The sequence below is a fragment of the Pseudopipra pipra genome, chromosome 6 (assembly GCF_036250125.1).
Source record: "Pseudopipra pipra isolate bDixPip1 chromosome 6, bDixPip1.hap1, whole genome shotgun sequence".
NCBI lineage: Eukaryota > Metazoa > Chordata > Aves > Passeriformes > Pipridae > Pseudopipra > Pseudopipra pipra.
Window position 1 is genome coordinate 59,488,265 of NC_087554.1, and position 23,374 is coordinate 59,511,638.

At 54.4% G+C, this 23,374-nt stretch overlaps 2 protein-coding genes across 2 annotated transcripts in view; one reads left to right on the forward strand and one right to left on the reverse strand.

Moving 5' to 3' along the window:
* Positions 1-7,825, reverse strand: part of PRKCH (protein kinase C eta) — a 119,320-nt gene extending 111,495 nt beyond the window's left edge. The window contains exon 1 of the mRNA XM_064659430.1: positions 7,141-7,825. Coding sequence (XP_064515500.1) covers positions 7,141-7,500 — 360 coding nt within the window. The 5' untranslated portion in view covers positions 7,501-7,825. The remainder of the gene's footprint in view (positions 1-7,140) is intronic.
* A 3,222-nt stretch (positions 7,826-11,047) lies between these two features.
* On the forward strand, positions 11,048-20,474 carry LOC135416353 (uncharacterized). Its single transcript, XM_064659432.1, has 23 exons — positions 11,048-11,412; positions 11,655-11,719; positions 11,834-12,520; positions 12,704-12,852; positions 13,131-13,278; positions 13,499-13,686; positions 13,775-13,912; positions 14,195-14,309; positions 14,481-14,618; positions 14,864-15,040; positions 15,156-15,296; positions 16,202-16,350; positions 16,628-16,775; positions 17,017-17,204; positions 17,293-17,430; positions 17,713-17,827; positions 17,999-18,136; positions 18,372-18,548; positions 18,659-18,805; positions 18,964-19,065; positions 19,464-19,566; positions 19,843-19,887; positions 20,197-20,474. Exons 1-23 carry the CDS (start codon positions 11,292-11,294, stop codon positions 20,286-20,288), a joined length of 3,609 nt encoding a protein of 1,202 aa, XP_064515502.1. The 5' UTR covers positions 11,048-11,291; the 3' UTR covers positions 20,289-20,474.
* The last annotated feature ends 2,900 nt before the right edge of the window (positions 20,475-23,374 follow it).

The window sequence follows — 23,374 nt, forward strand, 5'->3', positions numbered from 1 at the left end:
CCATCCAGGGATCTTGTACCAGCACAAGGGCATGGCTTGGGAGAGGAGCAACCACCTGGTGAGCTCCACCAGGACATGGCACAAGGTTCGTTATCCAGGACTCCAGCCTGGGTCACCCCACAAATAATGCAGGGGTGGAAAAAGCAGTCAGAGCAAAGATTGCTCACTGTTTTGAGAAGAAATTAAGTTTGCAGCATGGTATGACATATATTAACTGCATGCATAAATAGGATGAGATCTGGGAGGCAAAAAGGTGCGATGGCTGATCCAGAATCCTTTAGAAAAGCTTCCAGTAACTCATTTCACGTGGAAATTCTTCTGTTCATCTTTTTCTCCATGGTTACACAAAAGGTCCCCGATTTTCCGATTGCATTAGCAAAGCACAATAGCTACAATCCAGCCTAAAACATCAAAGGAGCTTTGATAGTTTGTGAAGAAAGGGTGGGAGTCTTATTCACTTCACTAAGGGATATGATTTTCATATTGAATTACCCTGCAAATCAGTAGACTTTCTAATGGCATTTCAATAGCTTAAATGGCCCCCTTGACAATCCGTTCTGCAGGGTTTATTGCCAATAAGCTCAAAATGGCCAGAAACCAAATCATTACTCAGAAAATACTCCAAACAGAAAGCTTCTGACAGCCTGGGTGAAATGTGCTTTACTGAAAGACCTGTGGAAAAAGCTATATATAAACCATGAACTGAGTGAGGCAACGCTGTGGGGCCCAGGGCTGGGGACAGAGCTTCCTGGGGTGCTGGGCTCACTTGTGCTGTGGTCACTCCATTGCCCCCTCCTCCTCCTCCACACACAGTCTCTCTGAAAAGAGCAGCCCCAAGGCTGGGGGCGCAGGTCTGCAAACACCCTCTCACGAGGTTCTACCATGACCAACACTGTTGAAGGCAATGTGGGCATCAGCCCTTGGCTGCCTCTTCTCCCTCTAACTGGGGCTTGCAGGTAATTCAGTGGCAACACCAGCAGCAGGAATATAAAGGTATCCCTGGCATCAAAGTCAATGCCCCCATGCCAACAAACCACATCAACAAGGGCTCCATAGAATCACAGAATGGTTTGGGTTGAAATGGACCTTAAAGATCACCTCCTTCCATCCCCCAACACCAGGGTCAGGGACACCTTCCACTAGACTAGTTGCTCCAAGCCCCATCCAGCCTGGCCTTGAACACTTCCAGGGATGGGGCATCCACAACTTCTTTGAGCCACCTGTGCCAATGTTTTACCACCCTCATTGTAAAAAACTTCTTCCTTATATCCAATCTAAATCTCTCCCCTTTCAGTTTAAAGCCATTACCATTTGTCCTGTTACTCCATGCCCCTGTCCAAAGTCCCTCTCCAGGTCTCTTGCAGCCCCTCTAGGTACTGGAAGGTTCTATAATGTTTTCCTGGAGCCTTCTCTTCTCCAAGCTGAAAAACCCCAACTCTCTCAGCCTGTCCTCATAGCAGAGGTGCTCCAGCCCTTTCAGCATCTTTGTGGCCTCCTCTGGACTCGCTCCAACAGGTCCATGACCACCTTTTATTGGGGGCCCCAGAGACGGATGCAGTACTCCCGTACATCATCCCTCACACACAGACTCACCTTGAAGTGACTGCCACTGCAGTCCCCATAAGACCATTTCTCTCTGGGTCACTGAAGTACCTGATTGCCTGGACTCTGGCCTGCCCTATCCTTCACTCTCAGGACTCCTGCTCTTCCCCAGGCAAAGAATTCTCCCCCCCTTCAGCCACAGTGCCAGGTGAATGCAGTGATTGCCAACATCTTTGAAGGGGATAGAAACACCCAACTGCCCATATGCCCCAAACCTATGGGCCCACCAAGCTGCAAAGCCAAAGGGCCTGGGTACCCTGCAGAGGGGTTGGGTTCATCTTTTGGCTCAGTGGATGCTCACAGCTGGGGAAAGTGATGTGGTGATCCTTGCACAGCCTATCCCACCCAAACTGCACTGAGTGAAGCGTGCTCCTCTCACACACACCTCTCCAGCATTCCCACAGCCCTTCCCAACTCCAAGAACATCAAAGCAACAGCTCCCAAGACACAGCTGTGGAAAAATGGACTAAGGAACTCTCTAGAGAGCCATTACCGCAGCAGGACCAGGCACCCAGGTACATGAAGGACAGACAAACCCACATCTTGCTGTGCCAACTTCAAAGGCAAGACAGGGACTCCAATTCTACAGACCCCTACTGGTTCCAATCACTGGAAACTGGTTTTTCTCATGCTTTGACCAAATCTTTCCAGGCAAATACAATCTCAAGCAAAATGCCTGTGTTCTCCAAGGATGCTCACAGTTGCCAGACGGGCCATTTATTGGGGAGGAGCAGGAAACAGGACTCCAAATAGCTCAACTTCTGATGCTGAAACAGGGCAGAAAGTGTGCAGCCCTTCACGACAGTCAGCTCTAGATGTTCTCATCTGCTCTGATCAGTACAGCTGTTATCAGCATCACACACCCATGGATTATTTAACACCTGACAAATAGCAACAACCTTTCTTTTAGTTATTACAGCCTTTCTTTCAGGCTGCAGGGCACTCTCAGGTAGCCGTGGTGCAGGGGACTCTGCTGGCATTCTGAAGAGTCTGTTTGCAGGGCCAAAGGACAAGTGTTTGCTAAAGGAAAGAAAGAAAAGCTGAAATTACAGTAGTTTTCAAACCCATCTTACATTCTGCAGCGGGTCTTTCTCTCCACTAGTCCTACTAAACATAATAACTGCATTTCAGTAATAATAATTACAGAAACAACATAAAACTTATCAAGAAATAGGGAAGGATCTTATTTTACCGGACCCTAGTTTGCAATTAACATGCAGTGTGACCTTCACACAAATCAGAGATCTGTACTACATACATAAATGGTTGTTGTGTTCATGGAAATAGAAATCATATGGACAGATTAGTACTGCTTTTTATCTCAGCCTCCTCCTGCCCTGTGGAAGGAGACACCGTTTATTCCCAGCTCTACAAGCTGTGGTCCATCTCTACAGGTAGGCATTGGCTGATGCAGACACAAAATACTGCACCACAAAATCCTCTGTCAAGAGCTATAAAGTATTTTGGCTCCTGAAGAAAGTTTTGCTCACCTGGAGAACACTCTGCAGCCAAGCAGGAGTCAAAACAAGCAGCACCTATATCATATTTGACCTGCAGCATCCTGGCTCAGTGCCACGGTCATGATGCTCTGGAGAAGTTGCCTTTTCCTTTAATTCCTCAACTTAATGTTCAGCAAATACAATTGTACATAAACATGGGTAAAGAACATTTTTTTTTGCCTTCAGAAAGAAAAAAAATCATAGGGAAGGGTACAAGCAAAAGAGCTCAAGTGAAGAAATGCACAAGAATTATTTGTCTTAATCTCTTCCTGCACACATGAACAAATCATAACAAACTCATCAGGAAGTTGCAATGGGCTCATTAATCTTATAGCCCATCTGTTATGTGATTTCCTTCAGTGTGCTCTGATGATGTGCTACTTCAAGATGAAGGTTTAATTTACACTCCTTGTTAAAGTCCTAGAAATTATGACATCTCTGCCCAGACACTAACAATTTTTACAATCATGATTAAATAATTCCCTGGTAACAATGCCATTCAGTATCCGTAAACAGTGTTTCCCCAAGGTTAAAAATTACTTTAGCTACTACATAAAACTCATAGGAATAATCCTATGTATTGTAAACATCCACCCTTTCAGCTACACTCAGTACTCCAACTTATTTATGTTGTTTCACTGACCTACGACTGCTTCCTACGCTGCACTCAGAGGCAGTTAAAGAAAAGATAACAACTTTTAAAGATGCATTTACCTGCTGAGTAAAAAGATCTTAGCACATGCTAGTGCAAAACTAAATGCTTTAAAAGGCAAGTTTCAACCCTGATGTAAATCATAGCATAAGAGCTTTCGGATAGCAGCCAGTTTAGTTCTCTCCTGCCCTGCACCTGGTCATGCGCACCTGTGTGAAATGCTACCATTCAGGTTTGCACAATTTCACACCCACACAGGCAAATGCCTCCCAGAGAGAACATGGCACCGGAGAGATCGCTCTCAGTTTGGACTACACTAAAGCATGCTGAAGGCTAGATGGCATTTATTTGACAATATTAATAAAAACTACGGTGCTGCAACTTGACAAGTAAACATAAGAAATGGGAAACAGAGAAGGATCTTGAAGTTAATAAGATCTTAGATGTTTGATCAGTGGAAACTTAGTCAAATGTGTTTAATAATTAATATACAAGTTAGAAAATATCCAGACCGTGCTCATATGTTTACTAGAAAGACTTCAGAAAACAACTAAAATAGTTGGGAGAAAAAGGGTAACCTTTGAAGAATCTCTGAAACATGGATTTTTAATGCAAATTATGAACAGAGAACTCTGTCCCTGACCCAGTGGTATGACTCAGGTGTATCAGCATTACTGATGAGACAGCTCATGTCCATACATTTACTCATCTGCATAAGTGTTCAGGGCCATAATTGCAGTGAGGTACCTGCAAGTCATCTGGGAAGCACCAATGCTTACACACCAACTGCTCCTCCTTGCCTCTCGCTGACACTTCCTACAGATCTCACAAGAGGTGGTGACCAAGTCACAACTAATCATTCCTCTTTTTTTCAGCAGAAGAAAACTCGTGTATAAACAGAGCAGCACGAGCCTGAGAACTCTCGCCAAAACTTTCAGGCCAGAATGTGAGTTGAGGGACTGCACAGGTAATTCCCAGGCAGCTCCACTCTGCAGAGGAGAGCTCAGGGAGCAGAGGCAGCAAACTGCCCTGCCCTGTTTGGCTGTTATCAATTATTTGGAGATTCCCAATATACTGTTATCTTTGTCTCTGAAAAGTAAACATAAAAGTTCTATTTCAAATCAAAATCAAAAATCATGCACAGCCAAGGGAGCATAAACCAGGTTAAATGTTGGGGATTCACCAATTTTCCCCACATTTTATTCACTCATTCCTCGCCTATGTGTGCTTTTGTTTTGGGGATGGAAAAGGGCAGAAGTTAAGGTGTCACAAATAATCTACAGTTCCTTGTGGTATTTCGTATTGTGCCAGCAGTTCATGGACCCTGGGTTAGTAGAAACCAGCATTTCCTATCCCTCTCATACACAAACACCCGTGACAGCCTTGCTGCATTTATCAAGACATATTCAATTATCAGGGCAAGATGCTGTTCCCTGTCATCATGTGACCCTGGCTGCACGCTATGCAAGAGGCTAAAAAAGCAAATCACAAGGGAGGGGAGAGGAGAAAGGGAACAGAAGACACTTGTTCACTCCCCAGTAAATCCACATCAGCTGTAATTTCCAGACATTAACTAGAAAGGAGAGCAGCTCTTAGTCTCTGTGTACGTGCCGAGATATAACATCAGTTTAGATCAGTCTAATTCAAAAAACTTGCCGATTTTTCAACGCATTGCACCCATCAGCTCACAGGTACAGGAGTTCATAAAACACATGTCTATCCAGCAAGGCTTAGAAACTTTTCCCTCACCAAAGACCAGATGACTATTTCAGACTGCATCAGCCCTAAAAATCAGCACTGCAGGATAGATGAAATGAAAGAAACAGCACATGAAATGAAAGAAATGTGCATGCATCCATATTGGAGCAATATGATGACAGATATTTTAGTCATGGGAATAAGGCCACCACCTCTGCAGCACAGCAGTCCAATCCCACATGTAGCCAGCCCCAGCACAACCACAATTCCAGCCTCCCAAGAGGACAGGGCCTCACTCAACAGCAAAGAGGAAACAACCCCAGCAAAGCAAACATGAAGAAAACCCTCAAAACCACAGCTCACTCTCCTGAGCTCACTCCTTTGCCTTGTCCGCAGGGCTCTGGGCCATATGTATAGCTGCTTTAGCACAAGTCCCACCAGCAGTTTCTCTCCAGGGAGCCTGGCAAGCTGGGCATGCACCCACTGAGCAAACCCCCAGTAACTCTGCTCTGCCTGAGGCGACACCTCAGCTCAGCCATTGGAGCTGGGCCAGGGCCCTTCTGTCCCACACTCAGTTGCAGCACTGACTGTCTCAGAGACAACACCTTCAGGACATCAACTTCAAGCCTATCCATAGGGTACCTGAGCACCCCATAATAAACAACAAAAATAGCATCAATCTACACCTATCCATCAATCACTCTAAGCACCCCAAAGGTGAAGCATCACACCTCAGCCACAGACCCTGGCTGAGAGCAGAAAGCACCACTGATCTCCTTGTGATAGGATCAAGATGTCAATCTGTTCTCTACACTCAGCTCTCCTTCCTCCCCATCTGATTTATTCTGCTGGTTACCTGACTGCACACGCTGAGCTTCTTGGCCTCAAAATGTTGACATCTAGCTCAAAAATTCTTATCTCTTCTGCACCTTCTCTACTCCAAAGAAATGCCTTTTCCCCCTAACTCTTATAAGCAAACTACTGTCTGGATCAACACAATCACTTGCTCCTCCTTTACAGTCCTGGAAGCAAAGGTGCAACTTTAGAGCCTGTGCTACTTCTCTGACATCACGACTAAGGCATAAAGGAGGTTCTCCGGGCTGGATGCAAGTGACATTGACTTGGAAATAACCTAGAACTAGCTCTAAGTGAAACTGTCTTCACCCAGAACAACACTGTACAGAACAGACACAAGGCTACTCCTGACATTCTGGTAAGAAGTCCCAGAAATTGGCAGGCACACAGCAAACTCTTGTGCAAGCATGTGGAGAGCTGAGCAGAAATACAACCCCAGCTATCCACGTCTCCAAGTACGTCTCTGTGCAGTGCTAAGCAAGAGGAGGAATGGACACCTTCCTCTCAGTTATCTATTCCACGTCTTCTGGTAGTCTACAAAGAGGACAGACTGCTCCAGTGGCTGCACCCTCCAGCTACCACACCTGAGACATTTTGCTCTTAGGGTCCCCAAATGCATCAGCTGCAGCAGCAGCCTAAGCCAACCTAAAGCAGAGGGGCACAAAGAAGTGCGGGAAGGAACAGCCCTGTGTCCATGCAGACACACACACAGCGCGCGGCTGCGGCACAGGTAGGCGAGGACAAGCCCCAGCTCTGCGAGTCCCCTTCCGGCGTCTCCATTCATTGCGAGAGGAGTCCGGCTCAGCTTCTCCCCCACAGAAAGCGGCCACTCACCCAGCCCTCGAAGCTGTCGCTGGGGCCGGCGGAGCGCAGGAGGTCCTGGAAGGGCAAGGTGCAGTTGGCCACGAAGTCATCGTAGCCGATGGGGGTGTCGTGGAAGACGGAGAGCTCGATCTGATGGCCGTCGGAGACCGTGGCCGAGAACTCCTCGTTGTAGGTGGGTTTGTTGGTCTTCTGCTTGGTGCTGGTCTGCCCCACGCGCACCTGGTCCACGCTGACGGTGACATAGGGATCCAGGAGTTGGTAGCCCTTGCGGAAGAGCGAGTGCCGGAGGGACCAGCGGGTGGGCTGCAGCCCCACCGCCTCCCCGATGCGCACCTTCAGGTCGCCGTTGAACTTCATGGCTCCGGACATGCCCGCCCCCCCGGGAGCCCGGAGCACAGACACAGCGCTCTCCCGCCGGGACACGCACCCAGCCTCTCCTGCCGGGCCGGCAGCAGCCCCGCCGCACCTCCTCAAGGGGCCGGGCGGCGGCACCGCGCCCGCCCCCGGGCCATGCCGGAGCTGCGGAACCGCCGCGCACCACCCGCCTCCCGCAGCCGCTCCACCGCCCGGCCCGGCCTCCTCCTGCCCAGGGGGAGCGGCTCCGTTGGGTTGGGTTGGGTTGGGCTGGGCGGGGCTGAGCTCGGCCGGGCTGTGCTCGGCTCGGGGACACCTGGGCGTGGGGCGGTGCCGGGCGGGGAGGAGCCGCGAAGCCGCGCCGCGGGGGCGGGCCCGGGCTGGGGACGGGCGGGCGCACGGCTCGGCTCGGCTCGGCTCGGCTCGGCTCGGCTCGGCTCGGCTCGGCTCGGCTCGGCTCGGCTCGCTCCCGTCTCGCTCCGCTTTAGCCCAGGCCCGGCCGGCAGGAGCCAGGAGCTGCCGCCGGGAGGAGCCGCTGCCCAGCCCCGAGAAGCGCGGCGGGGACACAGCCGCTGCCAAGGCCGGGACAAACCTCCGCCCCGCCCGCCGGGCTCCAAACCCGCCGCTCCGCATCTCCCGGCCAGGGCTGAGCCTGCCCCTGCTCCGACCTGCGGCATCTCGGCGCCTGCACGGCCAGAGCGATGACCCAGGGCAGCGCTGCCCCAGCCGCCCGCAGGGAGGAGCACATCGGGATGGGCTGGGTTTGCCTTGGAATCTTTATTGGAACAGCTCTGCCGGTTGGGCAGTAATTGCAGCGGATTAACGTTTTTGGCACTGGCTTTGTTTTGGGGCGCGTTTCTTGGGAGCTTTGATCGCACTTTCTTAATAAAGTCGGAATGAAAAGATTTTTTTAACTGCTTTCCAAAGTTCACAGCAAAATGGGGTGACTGAGTAGCGAACAAGAAAATCCTGCTTTCCCTGTGGCACTGTTTGGCTGACATTGTCCCAGTGAGGTTGCAATGCCTAGGATGTGGTCCTTTGAACAACCCCAGTGCAGCTGGATGGTGCCGAGGCTGGCTGAGAGCTTCCAGCCTTTTTTGAGGGTGTGTTTCTTTCCTCGTTTCTTTTCTTGTACTTTTCCAGACCACTCTTCTCACCTCAACCCTTCATCTTTCCCATTCTAGCCATGCCAGAGCAGACTGCCCCTGGTTTCCCACTCCCTTTCTTCCTTGCCCCCTTGCCCATGCTCTTTTCTTCTTCCAGAGCTCCAAGTTTTACAGGAGCACCAAGCCAAGGCTCATTCCAGTCTCGGGAAGAGCAGGGGGCTTCCCATTGCCTCCTCTAGAGAGAGCAGGTGGAACAGCATCAGTAATGTCATCATTCCTCACAGGGAAGCAGGTTTTCTGACAGAAAACCTGGTAGAGTCTGAAATCAGATTTCTGACATGCCTCCTTCTGAGGCTTCTAAGTTCCTTGATCTCTCCCTATTATCCAGAAAAAAGAAGTGTGGAAGATTTTTTGGAGCTCAGATGGGACAGCTCACCCTGGGGAGGAACACAGGCTTCACCTTAGAAATTGCATAACTGTACAAAATCCAGCCACCACACACTAGGGGATCTTGTGTCCAGCAGTGACCAGCTCCAGACATTTTAACAGCAGGTATGGCCAAGTAAACACAGAGTACTCCTTTCTCATGAAAGACTCGAAGATTTAATTATTTGAGGGTTTTTGGATGGGGTAGGGTGCAGGGGAGTGGACATTGATGTTCCTTCTGAAATGCATTCTAGCATGAGCTGTGATCATTCTGGGGAGTTTTATTTTCCCTTCTTTGAATCTTCATACCTTCTTGGCTTCCTCCATCCCACAGCAGCGAGCTGGTCCAAAAGAAACATTTCTTTCTATCATCTGTGTATCTGCTCTCACTTCCGTGTCTTGATTCACCACTCCGCTGCTTCCATGACACCCTCAAATAAAAAAGCTCCCTGTCTCCCTTCTCAAGAGCATCACTAGTTGTCACTTGGCACTTTCGTCCTCTCTCTCCTTCTTACTTAGAGCTGTCCCTTGGAGCTGTCCACGTGAACCAGGGCAGAATCCACCCTGACCACCAGGGCCAACCCAGAGTTCTTAGAAGACTTCCCCAGGACTCCCTCATGGCTGCAGGCAAGATTTCAAGACAGCCTGAACTTTAAAGCACCCACCTGAGTGTCCACAGGATGAGTCGCAAGGCTTTAGAAAGGCTGGAGCACTCGCTCTCTCAACTCCAAATCATCCAATAGAGATTTTACTTTGCTGAGAGCCCTTCAAAGGCTTTCCTGGCCTGCAGCAGAGGGAGGATTAGTGTTTTTGCCATATCCTCCCTTGTTTGGGGTGCTTTTGGAACACTGAGGGAACTTTTGTTCCCTAAAAGAGCTTTTATCATTTACCAGAATTATTTTATTCCTTTCCCTTAATAGAAAACTGCTTGCAAACCAAACAGCCATGCCCAGTTTTTTTGCTTCTGTTTAGTTTTTGAAATTGACTCTCAATGGACCATGTGAAGGCAAAGGAGTTGCAGGTTTGAGAGGGGAAGCAAACTTCCAAACCTTTGACATTCTCGAGTCTTCCCAATTCAGTTAAACTGGGAAGTTTGCCACTTCTTTCAACTGCCTGTGTTGAGGAATGGGAAGTAATGCTTTCCTGAATTTAGGTTTATTAAAGGCCAGATTCTTCTGTGCCTTCCCAGCAAAGATGCTTTTGTGCTGCAGGTAATCACTTCCGTGAAGAAATCGTTCCAGCAAGGGGCCACAGCTTCTGCCTTCTGACAGATGCCAAGCCTTGCCAGCAGTTGCTGCAGCAACTCCTGCCAACAGCCCCTTGCAAGAGCACAGCCATGAATGCCTGTTGGCTTTGGCTGCCCTGTGGCAGGGAAGTTCCCGGGGCGCAGGTCTTTGGGGCAGGAGATGGGCACTACCCCTGCCAGGACTCGGGGCAGTGGCACAGGAGGGGAGTGTTTGCTGCTTTTTGCAGCCGTTCCTAAAGTTCACATCCAGCTGTCTCAGATGCTTTAGGGAATGCACTCATTCCAACCTGGGGCAGGTTGGCCACAATGGGGGAAGCCCCAGGGCACGTGTCTGTGTGTCACAGGGCCCTTTGTGACACGGTGGCCGTCGTCAATGGGATGGGACAGGGCAGTGTGTTCAAGGGCCCTTTGTGACACGCCCTGATATAGGTGTTGGGCGGCAACGCGGCCGCGCCACAGTGCTCGGAGCACGCGTCTGGTCAGGACGGGACTGAGCCGTGCTGTGAGGAGTCTCCTCGCAGCCAACTCGTTCGTTGCTGACCCGAAGCAATTCCGAGAGTTCTTTTTAAAGCAAGATCCCTCGAGGCCAGACCACGGGAGTTGGTGACCCAGAGCTTTTCTGAGGCATCCCCGCTCCCTGTGGGCGTGGCCCTCGAGGCCAGGCCACGGGCCTTGGTGACCCAGAGCTTTGCTGGGCATCACCAGTGTCTGTGGAAGGAGCCCTTGAGGCCAGACCACGGGACTTGGTCACCTGTAGTCCCTGTGGAAGGTGTCCTCAAGGCCAGACCACGGGACTTGGTCACCTGCAGTCCCTGTGGAAGGTGCCCTCGAGGCCAGACCACGGGACTTGGTCACCTGCAGTCTCTGTGGAAGGTGCCCTCGAGGCCAGACCACTCAACTTTGTGTTCCGGAGTTCTTCCTGGGCATTCCCACTCCCTGGGGAAGGTGCCCTTGAAGACACTCTGTGAGACTTGGAGACCAGGGTCTTTTCCAAGGCGTCTCTCGTACCCACGAGGTCAACGTGTGGGATGGCGGAGAGACGCTCCGGCCTGCGCAGGCTGCTCAGGCCAAAGAGGAAGAGAGAAGGCCCTGGGGCTGCCTCAGCACAGCCGTCTGAGGAGATGCAGCACTTCCAGGCCCTGCAGCAGGGTGAGTGCTGGAGCTGGGCCACAGGGCTGCTGTCTGCAGTCAACTTGGCCCCTTCCCATTCCCCTGTGGACACACTCAGGGAAAGGGAGGGAGGAAGAGGGCCCAAGGCTGACCTCCCCAGCATCCCTGCTCCATCCACTGGGCACGCCAGGACCGGTCCTGCCTCTGGAGCACAGGGCTGGGCTGTGTTCCCTGGCCTCTCCTGCAGCCCCTCAGCTCTGCCTGCGCTCGCTCTTTGACAGATCCAGGCCAGAACCGGACAGAGGAGCAGGACCGCCCCCGTGGCTGCTTCCGCAGAGCACTTCAGGTACCTGCAGCCATCCCCCCCTGGGCTGGGCCTGCTGTCACTGCTCAGCCTGGCACCACTGGTGGATCACTCTGTCCGACTTCTCTCTCTTCCCTGCCTTTTGTTCTGGTGCAGAGGTTTCTGAAATTCATGGGAATTCGGCGCAGAACACCCAGGACCACACCACCTGAGGTTCTGGCAGAGCCTGACACCAGGACAACCGAGATCGAGGAGAAGCCTGAAGACATCACTGCGCCTATTGACAGCACGGAAACCTCTGACACCGCTGTGACCAAGGACACGGCCAACCCTGACACTGCACTGGCCGATCACACTGCGAAGGATGACATCAAACTGGCTCATTACACAGCAAAGCCTGACACTGCTTTGGCTGATGACACAATCAACTCTGACACTGCAGCGACTGATGTCATGTCCAAGGCTGACGTGGCGCTGATGTCCGCTGATGGGACATCAAACTCCGACGGGGCACCAATGGACAGCACAGCAAAGCCTGACACCGCTTGGGCTGATGACAGAACCAGCTCCGACACTGATATCGTGGCACAGGCTGACACCACACCGATGCCGACTGATGGCACATCAAGCTCAGCCACGGCACCAGTGGATGACACAGCACAGCCTGAGACTGCGTTGACCCACGACACAATCAACACTGAAACCAAACCAACTGATCTCATGGCAGAGGGTGACGCCACGACTGAGGGAATCGGAAACGATGACACCACCCCCACTCAGAGTGTCATCGATGCTCCCAATCTGGACTTTTTCCAGAAGAAAGGTGTCTCCAGTCAGAAGCAAGTAAGCAGCCTTTGGCCAGGGCTCAAGTGCTGCAGGGGTCTTGTGGTCCCTCAAGCTGGGTCTGCTGGGCCCCCTAAGCCTTTGAGGCTGCACTCTGTGGTGGGAAGAGAAGCACTTCTTGGGGGAAGCTGGGCAACCTGCTCACTCTGACAACTCTCCAACTCTCCCCCACTCCCTGTTCAGGTGCCGGCCATCGTGAGGTACATCCACCAGTGCCTCACATCCCAGGTGTCTCCAGATGTCAGGCATCACATTGACATCCGCAGCCTCGCTGAGGCACACCCCTGTGATGCGGTGACAACTCTCCTGCGCTGTGCCCCAGCGTGTGACAGGTACAGGGCCCAGCTGCCTTGGTGGCTCAGGGATCACCAACCCTTACAACTCATCACCCTCTAGAGCCTGTCCCACCTGGTCTGCCAGAGAGATGGAGAGTTCCAGGAAACCCTGGTCCCTCCCATTTCCCAGCCCTGGCCTGTCAGCCCCTGATCCTGCAACCATGTTCCCTCCCTGCCTCTGAAGGCACTTTGACTCTGTCACCTGGGCCCCCACAGCTGCCCAGGCCATGGTGCTGTGGCTGAGACACTGCTGACGCAGAGCTCTGACTCCACAGAGCTGCTGCAGTGATGTGGAGCAGCATCGCCTCCTTGGGAACAACAGTGGAGAAGGTGCTGCCAACACTGCTTGAAGTGATGGAGGACTGGCCAGTGCATAGCGTGTCCACTTCGGATGGCGATGACGCAGACATCTTTGCCCTGGCTGTGAGTTTCTGGATCTGGCCTTTGCTCCTCCCCAGGTTGCATCCCCTACCACTGCATCTCCCTGCCTCAGGCATTGGCCTGCAAATCCATCTGAGGGGCAGGTTCAGGGACACCAGGCTGGCTGCTCCCCCTGGCTCTCCCATGGCCTCTCCCCTCCCACACTCGGGCCCTGCCACATGGATATCTTGCACTGAGTGCTGTCACTGTGGTTTTCTTGCAGGCAACCCTGGCACTGTGGCTGATCATGCAGGAGCCCAAGTGCCAAGAGGCCCTGATAAGTTATGCCCCACAACTGCTCGTGGCTCTGCTTTTCCAAATTTTTATGAGCACAGAGCAGATGCCAGAAGACGTCAACACTTTCTGGAGGGGATGCCAGGAGGAACATGGCCTTCCCAGTAACCCCAACAGGTGCTCCATCCCAGTCCTCTATCCCTCCCATGCCCTTGGGGCTGGGGCCAGGGCTCCCAGTATGACCTGGCCTTTGCTCTGCACACAGGTTTGCAGTACAGACCCTGAAGGCCCTGCTCTGCCACCTGCACTGGGAGGAAGAGGTGGTGGCCATTGAAGGGAAGTGTGGCTGGGAGACACTGCTGTGCTGTGACACCCACCACTATGCAGTGGGGCTGCTGGCCAGGTGAGACACCTTTCTCCCCACTGCCCCCGTCACGTCTCCCCTGGGCACAGGGTACCCCACACAGCCCCTGTGGGCGTGGGCCAGAGGGCCTTGACATCAAGGGATGGCGGAGCAGATTGGAAAAGGCAGTGAGAGGGAGGTGCACAGGAGGAGCCACCTCCAAAAACATCCCTATTTTGTCCAGAGCTGGTGGGACAAATCCAGGCCTCTGTCCTGGAGTCAATCTTGGACAGCTTTGCCCACCCAGCTCAGGCTCGATGGTTCTGTTTTTCCTCCTGACAGGGAGATGCGCAGTGTCTTGGTCACCTTCCATTCCCAGATGACAATCCACCTGCTTGGGCTGCTCAGCAGGGACCAGCCTCGCTGGGAGCTCCCTGCCCTGGCCTTCCTTGTTGAGGTGAGCCTGATGGCGAGTGCTGCCTGGCTCGCCTGCCTCCCCCTCTCTGCCCTCTTGCAGCCGCAGCTGCCTGGGATGGTGCCTGCGCCCTGTGCTGCTGCCTGGGCCCAGCCCTGGCTGGCTCCGGGCTCCTGCTTTCAGGGCACCCCATCAATGCTCTCTGCCTTCCAGCTCCTGGACTATCTGGATGGGCAAAAATGTCACGACAGGGTCCTGCCCATCCTGTCAAGGAACCTGCAGAGCCAGTGCCCAGACAGGCGTCGCCTGGCACTCAGAGGCCTCCAGGTTCTCAGTGTGGATCCCTCGATGGTGAGAAAGGGGACATCAGGCTGAAGCCACACTGGCAGCCTGGGGATGGGGAACGCAGGCACTTGGGCTTGGCTGGACTTCAGGAGCTGTGGCTGCTGCTCCCAGCTCTCCTGCCTCCCTGTGCAGCTGCCCAGGCCCTGTGGGACAGGCCTTTGGCCTCTGGACTTTGTGGGGTTGCACCACCAGAGAGCTGTTGGTGGGGCAACTGTTCAGGGCTTGACAGCACAGCACTGTGTTCCACACAGGCCGAAAGCATCTGCAGCCTGGCTGAAAGCCTCCTGGAGCTGCTGCATCATGAAGATGGAGAGCTGGTCGGGATGACCCTCTCTGTGTTCCTCAGTGTGCTCCGGGATGAAGACCTTCAGGCGTTCAGCTCCGCTGCCCCAAAGCTGGCTGAGGCACTTCGGCCTCTCTTTGACAATGTAAGGCTCCGGTGCTGCCAGAAATCTCCATGCCCTGGGGGTTTTTGGCCTCTGTTTTTGCCTGGTGGGCCCGGAGCAGCCAGTGCTGAGGTCTTTTTCTCTTCTTCTATACCAGGACAACAGCCACGTGCAGCTGCTCTCCATTCGCCTCTTCCGAGAGCTGATGGAGTTGGTAGCAGAAGAGGGAAAGATGGATGTGCACCAGAGCCTGGTCCCATTCTTCCGCTGGGATGATGAGAACCAGTGCATGGCAGAGGTGAGCACTTGTGGGCTCTGGTGTCCCTGTGGCAGGGGGCTTGGCTGCCTCTCATCCAGGTGCCTCCATGGGATGCAGGCCTTCGGGAACAAACTGCTCCAGTGTGGGTCCTCCACAGGGCTACAAGTCCTGCCAGGGAAACCTGCTCCAGAGTAGGCTCTGTCCATGGGCTGCAGGTCCCTGCGAGCACCCAGCTCCACCATGGGCCTCCCACGGGCTCACAACCTCCTTTGACCATCCACCCGCAGCTGCGGGGGCTCCCCCACAGGCTGCAGGGGGATCTCTGCACCCTGGTGCTCCTCCATGAGCTGCAGGGGCACAGCTGCCTCACCAGGATCTGCACCATGGGCTGCAAGGGAACCTCAGCTCCAACACCCGGAGTTCCTCCTCCTCCTCCTTGCTTTCCATGTTGTGGTTCACATGTTCTCACTCTATTCTTCCCGGGCTGCAATTTGCATCTGCACAAGAATTTTCTTTCCCCTCTTAAATATGGGATCACAGTGGCATTACTATCATTCCTGATTGGCTTGGCCTTGGCCAGGGGCAGCTCTGTCCTGAAGCCAGCCGGCATTGGCTCTGCCACATGGGGGAAGCTTTGAGCAGCTTCTGACAGAGGCCACCCCTGTAGAACCCTGCTACCAAGACCTGGCCACAGAAACCCAAGACAGCTCCCAGTCTGAACGTTTTAGAGGAGAAAGGTGCCTAAAATCAGAAGCAAGCAGGCAAGCAGCCTGTGGCCAGGGCTCCTGCCCACCCGGGGTCTTGTAGCCCCTCAAACTGGGTCTGCTGAGCCCTCTAAGCCTTTGAGGCTGCACTCTGTGGTGGGAAGGGAAGCCCTTCTTGGGGGAAACTGGGCACCCTGCTCACTGTGGCAGCTCTCCAACTCTCCCCCATTCCCCCTCCAGGTTCCAGCCATCGTGAGGTACATCCACCAGTGCCTCAGCTTCCACGTGTCTCCAGATGTCAGGCAGCACATTGACATCCGCAGCCTCGCTGACACAAACCCTCATGAGGTTGTGATGACTCTCCTGTGCTGCGCCCCAGCGTGTGACAGGTACAGGGCCCAGCTGCCTTGGTGGCTCAGGGATCACCAACCCTTACAACCCATCACCCTCTAGAGCCTGTCCCACCTGGTCTGCCAGAGAGATGGAGAGTTCCAGGACACTCTGGTCCCTCCATTTCCCAGCCCTGGCCTGTCAGCCCCTGATTCTGCTGCCATGTGCCCTCCCTGCCTCTGAAGGCACTTTGGCTCTGTCACCTGGGCCCCCACAGCTGCCCAGGCCATGGTGCTGTTGCTGAGACACCCCTGATGCAGAGGTCTGACTCCACAGAGCTGCTGCAGTGATGTGGAGCAGCATCGCCTCCTCGAGAACAACAGTGGAGAAGGTGCTGCCAACGCTGCTCCGTGCGATGGAGGACTGGCCAGTGCACAGCGTGTCCACCTGTGATGGCGACGACACAGACATCTTTGCCCTGGCTGTGAGTTTCTGGATCTGGCCTTTGCTCCTCCCCAGGTTGCCTCTCCAGCGACTCTCCATCCTCTCCCAAAACTGCATCTCCCTGCCTCAGGCATTGGGCTGCAAATCCATCTGAGGGGCAGGTTCAGGGACACCAGGCCGGCTGCTCCCCCTGGCTCTCCCCTGGCATCTCCCCACCACACTCCGGCCCCACCACGTGGACCTCTCACACTGAACGCTGTCTCTGTGTGGTTTTCTTGCAGGCAACCCTGGCACTGTGGCTGATCATGCAGGAGCCCGAGTGCCAAGATGCCCTAATGAGTTATGCCCCACAGCTCCTCGTGGCTCTGCTTTTCCAAATTTTTATGAGCACAGAGCAGATGGCAGAAGACATCAACACTTTCTGGGGGCGATGCCAGGAGCAATATGGCCTTCCCAGCAACCCCAACAGGTGATCCATCCCAGTCCTCTATCCCTCCCATGCCCTTGGGGCTGAGGCCAGGGCTCCCAGTATGACCTGGCCTTTGCTCTGCACACAGGTTTGCAGTACAGACCCTGAAGGCCCTGCTCTGCCGCCTGCACTGGGAGAATGAGGTGGTGGCCATAGAAGGGAAGTGTGGCTGGGAGACACTGCTGTGCTGTGACACCCACCACTATGCAGTGGGGCTGCTGGCCAGGTGAGACACCCTTCTCCCCACTGCCTCCTTGTCTATTCCCTGGGCACAGGGCATCTCACACAGACCCTGTGGGCATGGGCCAGAGGGCCTTGACATCAAGGGATGGCGGAGCAGACTGGAAAAGGAAGTGAGAGGGAGGTGCACAGGAGGAGCCACCTCCCAAAACATCCCTATTTTGTCCAGAGCTGGTGGGAAAAATCCAGGCCTCTGTTCTGGAGTCAATCCTTGGAGAGCTTTGCCCACCCAGCTCAGGCTTAATTGCTCTGTTTTTCCTCCTGACAGGGAGATGCGCAGTGTCTTGGTCCCCTTCCATTCCCAGATGACAATCCACCTGCTTGGGCTGCTCAGCAGGGACCAGCCTCGCTGGGAGCTCCCTGCCCTGGCCTTCCTTGTTGAGGTGAGCCTGATGGCGAGCGCTGCCTGGCCTGCCTGCCTCCCCCTCTCTGCCCTCTCACAGCCGCAGCTGCCCGGGATGGTGCCTGCGCCCTGTGCTGCTGCCTGGGCCCAGCCCTGGGCAGCTCCAGGCTCCTGCCACCCGGGCACCCCATCACTGCTCTCTGCCTTCCAGCTCCTGGACTATCTGGATGGGCAAAAATGTCACGACAGGGTCCTGCCCATCCTGTCAAGGAACCTGCAGAGCCAGTGCCCAGACAGGCGTCGCCTGGCACTCAGAGGCCTCCTGGTTCTCAGTGTGGATCCCTCGATGGTGAGAAAGGGGACATCAGGCTGAAGCCACACTGGCAGCCTGGGGCTGGGGAACGCAGACACTTGGGCTTGGCTGGGCTTTGGGAGCTGTGGCAGCTGCTCCCAGCTCTCCTGCCTCCCTGTGCAGCTGCCCAGACCCTGTGGGACAGGCCTTTGGCCTCTGGGCTTTGTGGGGTTGCACCACCAGAGAGCTGTTGGTGGGGCAGCTTGACAGCACAGCACTGTGTTCCACACAGGCCGAAAGCATCTGCAGCCTGGCTGAAAGCCTCCTGGAGCTGCTGCATCATGAAGATGGAGAGCTGGTCGGGATGACCCTCTCTGTGTTCCTCAATGTGCTCCGGGATGAAGACCTTCAGGCGTTCAGCTCCGCTGCCCCTAAGCTGGCTGAGGCACTTCGGCCTCTCTTTGACAATGTAAGGCTCTGGTGCTGCCAGGATAGTTTGTGCCCTGTGGATTTTCAAGCCTCTGCCTGGTGGGCCTGGAGCTGCCAATGCTGAGGTCTTTTTCTCTTCTTCTACACCAGGACAACAGCCACGTGCAGCTGCTCTCCATTCGCCTCTTCCGAGAAATGATGGAGTTTCTGGCAGAAGAGGGACAAAAGACACTTGTGCAGCAGAGCCTTGTACCGCTGTTCTTCCATTGCCTTGACAAGAACCAGTGTGTGGCAGAGGTGAGCACTTGTGGGCTCTGCTGTCCCCGTGGCAGGGGGCTTGGCTGCCTCTTGTCCTGGTGCCTGGTGGGCTCCAGCCTCTTCCTGGCCTTGGCTCAGGGATGCAGGTGCTGTGCCCAGGGCTGTGGTGCCATGTCTTGGTCTCTGCTGCTCTGCAGGCCTCTCGGGAAACACTCCTTTGTGCTGCAAGTTTCCTCAAGAGAAGGGATCTTGAGCAGCTGCTGAGGAAACAGCAGCACTTTGAGTTCTGCGATTGCCTGGTAAGGACCACCCCAAAGGCCCAGCCCCAGGCTGGACAAGCCCCCAGTCCCCGATGCCCAGTGTGTGGGGCTGGTCCTGTGCCCCTGCCCACTGCTGCAGCCAGCTGTGGGACACCAGCCTGTGCCCCACACACTGCTCCCTTCCCTCGGCCGTGTGGGCTCTTCTCCAGGCTCTGGTGCTCCTGAGCCAGGGGGCTGCTGGAGCCCCAGCCCAGCTGGGCTGTGGGGCAGGGTGGCCCCAAGACTCCCCACGAGCAACTCTGCTCCCTCCAAAGCCCAGCACCACTGGGCCTCAGGGCTGTGCGGGCAGGGGAGGCCAGTGCTGGGAGCAGGCAGCGCCCGGCCAAGGGGCAGAGCCTTAGCCAACCCTTCCCTCTGTGCCCTGCTGCTCTCTCCAGATGGACAAGGATGTCAGCCGAAGGGACCAGCACCTGCGCCAGGCCCTGCCCTACCTGCAGAGCCCACAGCAGCCCCTGCGAGAGGCGGCCATCAAGTTCATGGGTGAGCCACAAGCCCGCGGTCCCTCCCTCCCCACTGCAGCTCGGCTCCAGCCCTGGCTGCTCCAGCGGCAGCAGGATGCAGCCCAGGGATATGCTGTGAAACTCCGAGTGCCCTCTGGCAGCTGCTGCTGCCCTCTGCCAGCCGCACCCTTGGGTGTCCCGATGCGGGAATGCCCCGGGCTCAGCCCTGCCAGGCCAGGAGGCTGTGTGGCTGGGCTGGCAGCGCTGATGGGGTGGAGCTGTGCCGCTGGGGCCCTGACACACTCTGTGTTCCCAGGGGTCGCCGCCTGGCACATGAAAGACCTGCAGCCCATCATGAAGGGTGAGTGAGGACAGTGGGCTCTCACTGGGGCCTGGCAAGAAGGAGCACAGACCCTGGGCACGGAACTGCAATCCCTGCCCTGCCTGCGAGGGACTCTGCTCCCTGCATGGACAAGCTGCGCTGTGGGCACAGCAGGGACACATTTCAGAGGCACAGAGGGCATCAAGGGCCGGCACCTTCCCGCTCATCCTGCTGGCCCCTTCTCCCTTCTGGCCATGGCAAAGCTGGCTGGGATGGCCTTTCAGGAGGGGCTCCTCGAGTCCCCGCAGATCCAGGCTCTGACCTTGGCTCCGTTCCTCTCTCTCCCAGCCCTTGAAGTCATGACTGAAGATGACTGCCCGTCCTACTCCACCATGCGGACTGCAGCCTTGTCCGCTTTTCGACGGGCAGTAACAAAGTAATCCTCTCCACCGACACAACCAGCGTCCCTCCAGCAGCACCAAAAGACCAAGGGACGAGTCAGCTTCTCAGCGCAGCTGGAGCTGCAGCTGTTGCTGGGCCCAACTGAGCCAGCCAGCAAGGCCAGGCAGCTCCTGGCCTCCCCATCCTTATGGACAGCTCCTTCCCCTCCCTTCCCTTCCCCTTCCCCTTCCCCAAACCCTTCCCCTTCCCCAAACCCTTCCCCAAACCCTTCCCCTTCCCCAAACCCTTCCCCAAACCCTTCCCCTTCCCCAAACCCTTACCCTTCCCCTTCCCCAAACCCTTCCCCATACCCTTCCCCAAACCCTTCCCCTTCCCCAAACCCTTCCCCTTCCCCAAACCCTTACCCTTCCCCTTCCCCATACCCTTCCCCAAACCCTTCCCCTTCCCCAAACCCTTCCCCTTCCCCAAACCTTTTCCCAAACCCTTCCCCTTCCCCGAACCCTTCCCCGAACCCTTCCCCAAACCCTTCCTCAAACCCTTCCCCTTCCCCAAACTCCTTCCCCTTCCCTTTCCCCTTCCCTTTCCCCTTCCCCTTCCTCTTCCCCTTCTGCTTCCCCTTCCCAAACCCTTCCTTTTCCCCTTCCCCAAACCCTTTCCCAAACCCTTCCCCTTCCCCAAACCCTTCCCCTTCCCTTCCCAAACCTTCCCTTCCCAAACCTTCCCTTCCCAAACCTCCCCTCCCCTCTGTAACAGTTCCTTTGGATACATCTCCGGAATAAAGACAACTGCCACGAATATTCAAACACACAAAATATCTTTTAGTTCAGTGAGAAGAAGAAGGAGAAGAATAAACTCAGCAAAGTCAATCAAGAACTAAAAAGGATACAAAATAACTATCTGATTGTCTGGCCTTAAAAACAAAGACTACGAACTGCATTTAATACATTATGAACTAGTGAAAAGGGAGTTAAAGGGATACCAAACAAGGGATCTTAACACAAGATTATGGAGAACTATTAACACCATATTAGTTAGTCAGAAGGGGAATTAAAGGGAAACACTATGACAAGATTCAAGAATGAAAGGGGAATTAAAGTGACACTAAAGGGATATTAAAAAGTTTCTTCGCTCAGTTGCTTCCTACCAATAAACTGTGCTTACCCACAGACAGGTAGGGCTGTCAGCATCTGCAGCAGCTGGTCGGTGCCCATGCTTAGCGGGCGTCCCCGCAGAGCAACAGTCTCGGTGGTAGGATGAGGATCGCTCAACTCAGCGGTCCTGACACCCCATTTTTATCAGTTCCACATTACACTACGTAGGGCCAGTACGTAGTATAAGGTGATGCCTGAATGGCAGCCAAACACCGCCTAATCATGACCTCATGGCAACAGTCTGTGCATGCCCTGCTGTAGGGCAAGGGGCGAGCGACTCCTGCCCACATAATCTTCCTCCCATCACCATCTTTCTCACCACTATGGATGACCTCTACCATTGTGTTTCAAGGGTAGATGTATCTATCTTGCAGTATGGAGCAAAACCAAGGAAGAACTCAGCTCTGATAAGAGGGGATATCAAGCTGACTTGCTAAAAAGCACAATGGACCTTACAATTAGCTTGTGCCATGAAGTGACATTGTACCATACTCTAGCTGGTTTCACATCCTAATATGATTCCTTTCTCATGTCTCTATGCTCCATTGATCATCCAATTCAAAAGTACCCCCCTTAAACCCTCCCCTCCCTTTCCCTTCTCCTGCCTACACTTCATCCCTCCCCTTCCCCTTAGGTTAAGGTTCTTCCCTCCCCTTCCCTTAGGTTAAGAACATTCTTCCCTCCCCTTCCCCTTAGGTTAAGAAGGTTCTTCCCTCCCCTTCCCTTAGGTTAAGAAGGTTTATCCCTCCCCTTCCCTTAGGTTAAGAACATTCTTCCCTCCCCTTCCCCTTAGGTTAAGAAGGTTTATCCCTCCCTTTCCCCTTAGCTTAAGAATCATAAAATCGTAGAATTATAGGATCAACCAGGTTGGAAGGGACATCTGATATCATCAAGGGACTTCTGAGATCAAGTCCCACCCTTGATCTGCTACTGCCGTGGTTACTAGACCATGTGTCATGGGTTTACTCTGGCCGGATTCAAACCCTCCCAAAAATTGCCAAAGCTTGAGAGAGGTTCACACAGGCAAGACAGACTCAACATGAGGATAATATCCAAATTTATTGCTAACAGAATAAAAACTAACAAGTAAGAAAATACAGTGTTAAATACACTTTTGAACCACCCTTTGGCCCCCTGCATCAATGCAGGAGGAGAACTCTCAGGGCCATAGCTGAAGTCTCTCTTTATGCAGGTGCGGGGGGTCTCTGCAGCCCCCATGGTCCTTCATGGGCTGCGGGGGGACAACCGCTCCACCATCATCTTCACCACGGCTTACAGGGAGTTAAAGCTCTGAGTCTTTTCCCTGCTATGTGGGGTCCCTCCCAGGCGAGCAAGCTCTCAGGGGACCCCTCCATGTCAGATCCACACCTCCCCTGGGTCGCAGGTCCTGCGATTCAGCTCATTCTCTATACCCCAATAGTTTTCACCAGAGTCCTATCCAGAAATAACCTGCTCAGCGTGGCTTCTCTCTCTCTCTGAGTTGCAAATTTGAGCAGCGGCGGTAGCTGTGCTGGCTGCACTCCTCCTCTCTGCTCTGTTCCGCTCCCGGGTGCGGGAACACTCTGGCCCATCCTGCTTGCTGCGGCTCCCTCTGCTCCGGCATCCTGGGCTGGGCTGGGCACGGCAGGACATCCGGGCTGACTGCTCACTGTCTGCCCTCCGCCGCCTCGCTCTGAGCTGCTGTGGGAGCCAGTCCGGTCCGCTCCACTCCGTGCGCTGCTACCGCTCTGTGTCCGCTTTGGGCCACTCTGGGCCCTCTCCACTCCGTGCCATGCGCTGCTGCTGCTCCAAGCACCACGGGACCCGCTCCGTGGCTGCCACTGCCTTTCTGCAGGAGCCTCTCTACTCCAGGCCAGCAGCTGCCATGGACCAAAATTCATGGCAACCACCCTGTTCTGTGCCGGGCCAGGGCTGAGGGCGACCTGGGGCCCCCTCAGGCCCAGCAGCTCCCTCTTCACTCTCCTGTCTCCAAT

Coding starts and splice junctions, on each gene's coding strand:
- LOC135416353 (XM_064659432.1), top strand. CDS start 11,292: ATGGCGGAGAGACGCTCCGGCCTGCGCAGGCTGCTCAGGCCAAAGAGG. Junction 18,549..18,658: donor TTCGGCCTCTCTTTGACAAT/GTAAGGCTCTGG, acceptor CTTCTACACCAG/GACAACAGCCACGTGCAGCT. Junction 19,066..19,463: donor TTGAGTTCTGCGATTGCCTG/GTAAGGACCACC, acceptor TGCTCTCTCCAG/ATGGACAAGGATGTCAGCCG.